The following is an 11,458-nucleotide window of genomic DNA, read 5'->3' as shown; positions in this document are numbered from 1 at the left end:
CTTCGAAGAAAAAGGCTTCACTCTAGAATAATGACCTAGAAATAAACCCACCTCCTCTCAAGGGATTGTAAGGGAAATTGCCTACCTTAAATTAAGTGGAAAGGTTAAAATGATCCTCTGAAAATGTATAGCCATAGGCCTGACATCAGACCTCAAATTCCATATCCCAGCTATTATGGATTAACAAGATTATGGATATCAGGATTATGTTCACTTCCTGAAAACCCTTTGGATGCATCTCTCCATTTTCTTTTCCCTAGAACAGAAGCAACACAGCTAAACAGTACGAAGAAAAGCAGAACCACATGACGAAAGATTAAAAGCCATAAAAACAATGAAAATAAGATGCATAACCAGAAATATGCTGGGAAGCCTAAGATCAAAGAGATCTGTCATACCTACAAACAAAATTGGGCTAAACAGTAGGATTTACCAACTAAAAAACAGAATATTCTTAGATTGGACCACAGATGCTTAAGTAGCTCTCACGTGAAAATACATAGCCAAAACACTTCTACAAATAAACCTAAAGGGTGAGATTAATTGAATTATACACTCAACTCAATAAGTTAGAAAAAGAAAAGCAGATGGAGGGACTTTAATGAAAATTAAAGCACAAGTGAATGAATTAGAAAATGGTATAAATGCAAGAAATGGTCTCCAGGTGGGTAAAATCAAAATCAAACCTGTTGCCACAGAGTTGATTCCAACTCATAGTGACCCTATAGGGCTCTACAGAGTAGAACTGCCCCATAGGGTTTCCAAGGAGAGTCTGGTGGATTTGAACTGCTGACGTTTTGGTTAGCAGCCGAGCTCTTAACCAGTGTGCCACCAGGGCTCCTTCATGTGGGTGGAGTAATTAAAATAAATAAAACATTAGCATTAGTTTACCTAAGTGAGGAACAAGAAATCACAAATACACCCTATAAGAAATGATACTGGAGAAATAAACACGCATATAGAGGAAATTAAATTAATCATAAGAGACTATTTTACTCAAAATTATACAAATATATTTAAAAACATTGAAGAAATAGATGATTTTTAAAGAAAATAACAAGGAATGCATATATCTATATATTGGTAGACATACCAATATATCAATATGAATACATATATAATCTAAAAAGACAAAATATGGTGGAAAAAATAGAGAAAGATGACACGGAGATACCTTTTGAAAAAATGCACCATGCCCAAATAAATTCACAGCATTCTACAAAACCTTTAAGGATCAGATGACAGTAAAGCAGTGAAAATTGTTTCAGACACATTTATTCTGTGAAGGATACTTTAAGGGTGAGCACATCCATTCCATATTAACAGTGCTATAAACACTCCAGGAGCTTGAACAGATCATTCTGCAGAGGGGCTATCAGACATACTGAGGAATATATGAGTCTATTCTACAGTTGAGAAGGTCCTACATTTTTCCATACTCAACATATCCATAGAAATTCTGCTCAGTGTGAGTTTTCACATGCACTATAAGGTCTGACTTCTAGGTAAAGGCCTTCCCACAATCAGTACATATATAAGGTCTCTCTCCTAAATGAATTCTGATGTCCAGTGAGGTGTACATGCTGACAGAAGGCCTTCTCACAGTCACTGCATTTGGAGGGTTTCTCCCCAGTGTGTGTTCTCTGATACGTAATCATCTGTGATTTTTGGGAAAAGGACATCCCATATTCAGCACATTCAGAGGGTTTCTCCCCACTACAGGTTTTCTGATGTGTAACAGGTGGAAACTTCTCACAGAAGGCCTTCCCACATTCACTACATTCATATGATTTCTCTCCTGTATGAGCTCTCTGATTCTGATGTATAATGAGGTGTGACTTCAGGGAAAAGGTCCTCCCACACTTATGGGGTTTCTCCCCTGTATGAGTTCTCTGATGAATAATGAGAGGTGATGTCTGGAAGAAGGTTTTGCCACATTCACTACACTCACAGGGTTTCTCCCCAGTATGAATTCTCTGGTGTATAATAAGAGGTGATTTCTGGGAAAAGGCTTTTCTACATTCGGTACATATATAAGGTTTCTCGCCAGTATGAAGTCTTTGATGTCCAGTAAGGTGTGGCTTCTGAGAAAAGGCCTTCCCACAGTCAGTACATACATACGGTTTCTCTCCTGTATGAATTCTTTGATGTCCTATGATGTTGGACTTTTGGCAGGTTTTCCCACATCCACTACACTTGCAAGGTTTCTCTCCAGTATGTGTTCTCTGATGTATGTTGAGCTGTGTCTTCCGAGGGAAAGTCTTCCCACATTCAGTACATTCATAGGGTTTCTCCCCAGTATGTGTTATCTGGTGTATGAAAAGGTGAGACTTCTCACAGAAGGCTTTCCCACATTCACTGCATTCAAAGGGTTTCTCTCTGGTATGAACTCGCTGATGTATAATGAGATGTGACTTCTGGGAGAAGGCTTTTTGACACTCAAAACGTTCATAAGGTTTTTCCCCAGTATGAACTCTCTGATGTACAATAAAGGGTGACTTCTGGGAGAAGGCTGTCCCACACTCAGTACCCTCATAAGGTTTCTCCCCAGTATGAATCCTCTGATGCACAATGAGGTGTGATTTCTCGATAAAACCTTTTCCACAATCTCCACATACATACAGTTTCTCTCCAGTATGAATTCTTTGTTGTGTGATGAGCTGTAACTTCTTGATAAAGCCCTTCCCACACACAATACAAACAGTGGATTTCTCCCCAGCTTGAACTTTCTTAGACTGAATATGGGCTTGCTTATGGTTGAGAACTTTTCCACATTGACTATCTTCACGGGGTTTTGTTCCAGTATGAATATTCTCAAGCACAGAACAAGAAGCACTATAGCTAGGTTGTCTCCCACATCGCACTCTTTTAATGGGGTTCTTTCGTGCATAGTTCCTATTAAAACTTAGTGAGTCTAAATTAGACTTCAAAGTCTTTTCACATGAATCAAAATTATGGAGGTTTTTACTTGAATGATCAAGGTCTGTGCATCTATCAAATATTTTTCCAAATACATTATATTTAGGGCTTGTATCCTCAGTTAATGTTTCATTGCTGGTGACTGTGACCTGCCTCAAAACTCTGTCTTGTTTTCCTTGATATCTATCTATTTCATTATCAATATGCCTGACTTTTAAAATGGAATACAATGAATTATCCTTTGGGGCTCTTCCCAATATCTCCCTTTGAAATGAAAGTTCACTAGAAATGATCTGCTGGAAAGATTCAATGCTTTTCTCTCTGTCTGAAAGAAGAAGAAAAAGGTAAAATCAAATCGACACCAAAAAAAAGCAGTTATCAATGGACAGAAGTGCTAGGAAGGTGGATGGTGTAGGGTGGATGTTGTTAAAAAAAAAAAAAGCAGAATAAATTCTAAGGCAGGATAGAGGCCATTGATGTCAAAGAAGATTCCCCCTTGACCATCTACCCAATTCTCACTTACCTGGGTAAAGCCACATTGACAACTGTCTCTCTATGATCCAAGGGTTTGCCCCATGTTCCAACTTGAAGATTACATATGGTTTCATACCTGAACGTCCTGTTAAGGGAAAATTATAATGGTCTTGGTCTTGGCAGCTCAGAAATTCATGAGGAAAAGGAGAAGTTTCAGAGATCTCCCAGCAAAGATAGATCCCTAATTCACACCATACACATACATGCAAAATTGCAAATGTAACAAAAATATAAGCATAAAAAACTGAAACTTTAAAACAGCCTGTAAAGGAAAATCATAAAGTTCTTGGTCTCAACGACTCTAAAGGATGAGGATTAAGTTCATTAAGTTACACAAGGAATCTACCCTTACCCACAGAGACCAGGTGTCATGGTTTGAATTATGTCCCCCCAAAAATGTGTGTATCAATTTGGCTAGGCCATGATTCCTGGTACTGTGATTTTCCTGTGTGTTGTAAACCTGCCTCTATGATGTTAATGAGGGAGGATGGGTGGCAGTTGTGTTAGTAAGGCAGGACCTGATCTGCAAGACTGGATTGTGTCCTGAGGCAATCTCTTGAGATATAAAAGACAGAAGTGAGCAGTGAGACAGGGGGACCTCATACCATCAAGAAAGCAGTGCCAGGAGCAGAGCGCATCCTTTGGACCTGGGTCCCTGCGCTGGGAAGCTCCTAGTCCGAGGGAACACTGAAAAGAAGAAGGCTGGCAGAGAGGAAAAAGCCTTCCCCTGGAGCTGATGCCCTGAATTTGGACTTTTAGCCTACTTTGACTGTGAGGAAATAAACTTCTCTTCGTTGAAACCATCCACTTGTGGTGTTTCTGTTATAGCGGCACTAGATGGCTAAGACACCAGGTGACTACTGGTCTCCAGAATCACATCCCTGTGCAGGGTCTTCTGAGCAGGATCCAGCTGCTGCCACTCTTCCTGGGTGAAGTCCACAGCCACATCCGCAAATGTCACTGGTTCCTATAAGAGCACATTCTTGTAAAATCTGCTCATTCTAATCATTTTTACCACAGTGATATATGGCGGATGCTTACTTTGGACATAGTTGTATGGCATACTTTATAAGACAAACAATGTGAAATCTTACCATTAGCAAGAATAGTTAGTAGAACAGAATACATAGTCTAGAAATAGACACAAATACAAACGGAAAGTTTAATATACAATAAAGGTGACATTTTAAAGAAGTGTGGAAAAGAAGAATTATTCAAAAGTGGGTAGCTATCAGAAGAAAAATGTAAAGTTGGATTCCCTATCTCACACTATAAAAAATAATAAATTCGAGATATAACAAAATTTTAAACAGAGAAAAAGAGAAACCATAAAATATAGTAGCACAGGATAGTTTTCTTTAATAATTTTGGAGTGGAGAAGCCTTTTATAAGCATGCTTCAAAAGAAAAAAAGATACTACAAAGGAAAACACTGATAAATTTGATTACCTTTAGGGTCACAAGGAGTCAGAATCCACTCGATGGCAATGGGCTTGTTTTTTTTGTTTGTTTGGTTGGTTGGTTTTATGTATTGCATAGATCCCTAGGAGGCACAAATGGTTTGTGCTTGATTATTAACCTAAAGTTGGTGGATGGAACCCACCCAGTGGCACCGTGGAAGAAAGCCTGCCAATCTGCTTCTGTAAGGATTATAGTCAAAAAATCTTAAGGAGCAGTTCTACTCTGAAACAGACTCAGTCACCATGAGTCAGAACTGATTCAACAACAACAGGTTTTGTTTGGTTTTATGTATTGCATGGCAAAATATATCATAAGCAAACTCAAAGACAAGCAACTAACTGGCCAAAAGATAGGCACAACACGTATGATGGGCAAATAGCTAACTTCCTTAATATAGATAGCTCATACAAATCAAGAAGAAAAAGACCAACATCTTAACTTTAAAAAAAAAAAAGATCAGTTGTGGAAAACAGTGTGGCAGTTCCTCAAAAAACTAGATAACACAAAAGACTTAAAAGCAGAGACTCAGAGACATGTTCACCAATGTTCATTGCAGCACTATTCACAATAGCCAAAAGGTGGAAACATCCTAAATGCCCATCAACAGATGAATGCATAAACAAACTGTGGTACATACATACAATGGAATAATGCTCATTCAGTAGGAAAAATGAAGTCTTGATACATGCTACAATATGGATGGAGCTTGAAGACATTATAATGAGTGAAATAAGCCAATCAAAAAAGGACAAATATTGTATGACCTCACTTACATAAAAAGACAAGAAAAGGTAAATGTTCAGAAGCCAAAGTTTATTAGTGGTTACCAGGGGAAGGAGAGATGGGTAAAAGAGGGGTCAACAGTGATGGAAATTTTGCATTAAGCGTAGAGTTGCACAGCCAATTATTATAAATGCTGTCAATAAGTTGTACACCTGTAAAAAGTTGAATTAACAAAAGTTGTGTGATAGATATATTTACAACAATGACCAAAAAAAAGAGTATCTGCTGAAGCTACTTATGTACAACCAAACACCTCATGGGATTGGTTGCTTGGTTTGGAGGTTTAGGGTCATGGTTTCATGGGACATCCCAGTTAATTCGACTAATAACATGTTTAGTGCTTCTGTTCTGCCTCCTAGTTTGTTACATAGTGTCTGGGGTCCTAAAAGCTTGCAAGTGGCCATCCAAGGCACAATAATTGGTCTCTATTCACCTGGAGCAACAGAGAAAGAAGGAGAGTCAGGAGTAGGAGGAGGATATGGAATGTGTGGCTAATTGTCTCCAGGGACAACTGCCTCCTTTGCCATGAGACCAGAGCTGGAAGGAGCCCTGCTACCATTACTGAACACTTTGATCAAAGATTGTATAGAAGAATCCTCATAAAAAGGGGGAAAATGCAGAACAGAATTTCAAATTCTCATGGACTCTAGGCTTTCTGGGGCCATGGGGGGGGGGAGTGGATGAACCCCGGAAACTATTGCCCTGAGATAATCTTTAAACCTTAATCCAAAAATATCCCCTGAAGTCTTCTTAAAACCAAACAATAGTTTAGCTTAGCTAGTAAAAAAAGATCTGCCTTGAACATTATGCTCTTTTAAGAGCTATCTATATGGGATCAAATTGACAACAGCAACTAGAAAGATTAGATAAGAACCTTAGGGGGCAGTGCGTTTATGTTAATGAGGTTGGGAATGGTTGCACAACTCAAAGAATGTAATCAATGTCACTAAATTGTACATGTAGAAACTATTGAATTGGTGTATGTTTTGCTGTGTATATTCTCAAAAACAACAAAATAAAATTTAGAAAAAAAAAGGTCAAAGGACATGATCATCAATTTACAGAAAAGGAAATGAAAATGGCCTTTAAACATGTAAAAAGATGCTCAGCTTCACTCACCTGAAGATAAATGCAAATTAAAACAAGATACCATTTTTTCTTTTAAATATTATCGCAGATCGGAATTTGATGTTAAGTCACTGTAAGCTGATGAAGATGTCAAGAAATGGGCTAGCTCAAATTTTTGGAGGTGTATATAGCAATAATATATTTTGTGGGTAATTAACTTGGTTATACCCATCAAAATTTAAATTTTGCATATCCTATGGCTAGTAATTTCATTTCTAAAATTTATCCTACTTAAATATTCACATTATGTGAACAAAAAAAGCATATGTGAAGATCCTTCACTACAGTATTGTTTGTAATAGTAAAAAAATAAAATAATCTCAAAGGAGATTGCTTGAATACATTATGCTACAATCTCCAAAAGGAAATATTATATGTGTCATGGATTGAATTACGTCCCCCAAAAATGTGTGGGTCATGATTCCTAGTATTGTATGATTGTGTACCATTTTGTAATCTGATGTGATTTCCTTATGTGTTGTAAACTCTATCACTATGATGAGGTTATATGATATTTCCTTACGTGTTGTAAACTCTATCACTATGATGATGTTATACTGATGAGGTCTACAGGATTTGATAGTGTCTTGAGCCAATCTCTTTTGAGATATGGAGGAGAAAGGCGAGCAGAGACACATGGGAACCTCATACCACCAAGAAAGCAGGGCCGGGAGCAGAGCGCGTCTTTTGGACCTGAGGTTCCTGCACAGAGAAGCTCCCAGACCGAGGGAAGATTGATGACATGGACCTTCCTCTCCAGAGCCAATGGAGAAAGCATTGCCCTGGAGCCGAAGCCCTGAAGTTGGACTTGTAGCCTACTGGACTGTGAAAGAATAAACTCTTTGTTAAAGTCATCCACTTGTGGTATCTCTCTTATAGTAGCACTAGATGACTAAGATAATATGCAATCATAAAAAACAACGAGGAAGTTGTACATGTACTGAAATGCAATAGTCTTCAAGATATACTATTAAGTAAAATAAAACAAAAAACATTCATCCATTCAACAAGCATTTATTGAGCACCTGCTAAATCCAAAGCACCCTTCTGGGGACTAGGGACACAGTAAGAAAGAAACCTGGCAAAAATACCTTCCCTTGTGTGGGCACACATACAACAAGGTTGAGAGACAAATCACCACCTGGACAAAAATTTAAAAAAAGTTCACAATGTACGTTTCACAATTAATATCACAAATATACAAAAAGCCCCTAGAAAGCAATAAACAAAAGACAAAAAAATTAAAGGGAAATTTACAGAAAAATACAAAATGGCAAATAAATATGTGAAAAGATGCTGACACTCATTTAATCATTAAAGAAATGCAAATAAATATAACGTTCAACCATGAAAACAGCAAGAATTAAAAACACAGATTATATTTGTTAATAGGGAAAATATTGAGAAATAAGTCTTGTAAACGATTTAGGGCCACACGTGTAAGCTGATTACATGATATCAAAATGTAATTTGAAAACCACCCTTCAAATTTTAAACATGTGTGTTCTTTAACCTAGCACACTCATGTCTAAGAATTTGGCCTACACAAATACTTGACAAATATACAAAGATGTATACAAGGTTGTTCCTTTATTTGTGAATTCATTGCATAAGAGTCCTGGCTAGACTATGTACTAGCTGTGTGAACTCTGTGCCTCAGACTCTTCATCTAAAAAATGGGGACATCTCCTTGAAATCAGGAGAAGACAAGGATGCCTACTCTCACCACTTCTAGTCAATATTGTATTAGAATTCCTAGCCAGAGCAATAAGACAAGAAAAATAAAAGGGATCTACACTGGAAAAAAAAAAAAGCAAAATTATTTGCGGATGACATGATCCTATATATAGAAAATTCCAAATAGCCTGCAAGAAAATTTCCAGAGCTAATAGAGGAATTTAACAAAGTTGCAGGGTACAAGGTCAACAAACAAGAATCAGTTCAGTTTCTATACACCAACAATGAGAACTCTGAAAGGAAAATTAGAGAAACAACTCAATTTACAGTAGCATCTAAGAATACAGAGAAAAAAATCAACAAGGGACATGAAGGACTTATACAATGAAAATTATAAAACACTGGTGAAAGAGATTAAAAGAGACTTAAATAAATGGAAAGATGTGCCGGGTTCATGGATTGGAAGACTTAATATTGCTAAGATGTCAATACTAGCCAAAGCTATCTATAGATTCAACACAATCCAGATCAAAATCCCAATGGCCTTCTTTACAGAAACGGAAAAACTAATCTTCAACTTTATATGGAATGGAAAGAGCACCAAATAGCTAAAGCAATGTTGAAAGAGAAGAACAAAGTAGGAGGACTCACACTTCCTGATTTTAAAACATATTATACAGCTACAGTAATCAAAATAGCCTGGTACTTGTATAATAATAGACACTTAGACCAATGGAATAGAACTGAGAGCCCAGAAATAAACCTACGCATCTATGGTCAACTGATTTTTGACAAGAGTGCTAAGTCTATTCAATGAAGAAAGAAGAGTCTCTTCAATAAATGGTGCTGGGAAAATTGGATTTCCAGATGCAGAAATATGAAACAGGATTCATACCTCATACCATACACAAAAACAAATTCAAAATGGATTAAGGACCTAAATGTGCAAACTAAAACCATAAAATTCTTAGAAGAAAATGCAGGGGCAACACTGTCAGGCCTAGCTTTTAAAAATGGATTATCTAATATAATAACAAAAGCACAAACAGTAAAAGACAAAATAAATAAATGGCACCTCATAAAAATGAAAAAAAAAATTCATCTAAAGACTTCACCCCACCAAAAAAAAGGGTCAAGAAAGGAGAGGGTTGACATGTCGTGGGGTTGTTAACCAATGTCATAAAACAATATGTGTACTACTGTTTCATGAGAAACTATTTGTTCTGTAAACCTTCACCTGAAGTACAATTTAAAAAAAAAGTAAAAAGACTTTACCAAAAAAGTTGTCATGGTTTGAATTATGTCCCCCCAAAAATGTGTGTATCAATTTGGCTGGGCCATGATTCCCAGAATTCTGTGGTTGGCCTCCATTTTGTGATTGTAATTTTATGTTAAAGAGGATTAGGGTGGGATTGTAACACCACCCTTACCCAGGTCACACCCCAGATCCAATGTAAAGGGAGTTTCCCTGGGATGTGGCCTGCACCACCTTTTGTCTCTCAAGAGATAAAAGGAAAAGGAAGCAAGCAGAGAGTTGGGGACCTCATACCATCAAGAAAGCAGTGCCAGAAGCAGACCACGTCCTTTGGACTGGGGTCCCTGCACCGAGAATCTCCTAGTCCTGGGGAACATTGATGAGAAGCCGACAGAAAGAAAAAGCCTTCCCCTGGAGCTGATGCCCTGAATTTGGACTTTTAGCCTACTTTGACTGTGAGGAAATAAACTTCTCTTTGTTAAAACCATCCACTTGTGGTAGTTCTTTTATGGCAGCACTAGATGACTAAGACAAAAGTGAACAGATAAGCTACCAACAGGGAGAATATCTTCAGAAACCATATACCCGATAAGAATCTAATAACCAAAATATATATAAAACTTTGGCAACTTAACAACAAAAAGACAAATAATCCAATCATAAAATGGGCAAAGGACTTGACTGAACATGTCACCAAAGAGGACACACAAATGGCCACGAAACACATGAAAAGATGCTCAATGTCATTAGCCATCAGGGACATCCAAATTAAAACCACAATGAGATAGCTTTTTACTCCACTAGGATTGCTAAGATTAAAAAAAAAAAAAAAAACAGAAAATAACAAATGTTGGCAAAGACGTGGGGAAATTAGAACTCTTATCCATCGTTGGTGGGAATGCAAAATGGTTAAGCCGTTGTGGGAAACGGTGTGGCAGTTCCTCAAAATACTGAAAATAGAACTACCTTTTTAAAAAAAAAACCCTTTGTTGTGGAGTCAATTCCAACTCATCGCGACCCTATAGGACAGAGTAGAACTGCCCCATAGGGTTTCCAAGGAGTGGCTGGTGGCTTTCAACTGCCGACCTTTTGGTTAGCAGCTGTACCTCACCATAGCTGTCAACCACTGCGCCACCAGGGCTCCAGAACTACCATATGACCCAGCAATTCCACTCCTAGGTATACACCCAAAAGACTTGAAAGCAGAGACGTACGTATTCACCAATGTTCATTGCAGCACTATTCACAATAGCCAAAAGGTGGAAACAACCTAAATGTCCATCAACAGATGAATGGATAAACAAAGTGTGGTACATACATACAACAAAATACTACTCAGCCAGTAGGAGAAATGAAGCCTTGAAATATGCTACAATATGGATGGAGCTGGAAGACATTATGGTGAGTGAAATAGGTCAATCATAAAAGGACAAATATGACCTCACTTATATAAAAAGACAAGAAAAAGCAAATGTATAGAGAAGAAAGTTTACCAGTGGTTACCAGGGGCAGGATGGAGGAGATAAGGGAGAGGTTAATAGTGATGGAAATACCGCACGGATTAAGGGTAGGGTCACCACATATCTGTCAGTTTGTCACACTGTGGTGGCTTGAGTGTTGTGATACTGGAAGCTTTGCCACCGGTATTTCAAATACCAACAGGATCACTCTTGGTGGACAGGATTCAGCTGAGCTTCCAGAC

At 37.8% G+C, this 11,458-nt stretch overlaps 1 protein-coding gene across 1 annotated transcript; it reads right to left on the bottom strand.

Annotated features, from left to right (window-relative positions):
• Positions 1-1,523: 1,523 nt before the first annotated feature.
• On the bottom strand, positions 1,524-4,503 carry ZNF630 (zinc finger protein 630). The gene is made up of 4 exons (XM_023731841.1): positions 4,495-4,503; positions 4,299-4,420; positions 3,443-3,543; positions 1,524-3,244 (listed from the first exon to the last, which is right to left on the bottom strand). The coding sequence occupies exons 1-4, from the start codon at positions 4,501-4,503 to the stop codon at positions 1,524-1,526; spliced, it is 1,953 nt and encodes a 650-aa protein (XP_023587609.1).
• Positions 4,504-11,458: the final 6,955 nt, after the last annotated feature.

Source organism: Trichechus manatus, unplaced genomic scaffold (assembly GCF_000243295.1).
Source record: "Trichechus manatus latirostris isolate Lorelei unplaced genomic scaffold, TriManLat1.0 scaffold00046, whole genome shotgun sequence".
NCBI classification, from domain to species: domain Eukaryota; kingdom Metazoa; phylum Chordata; class Mammalia; order Sirenia; family Trichechidae; genus Trichechus; species Trichechus manatus.
The sequence above is the reverse complement of the archived record's forward strand: the minus strand, read 5'-3'. Positions and strand labels throughout refer to the sequence as shown.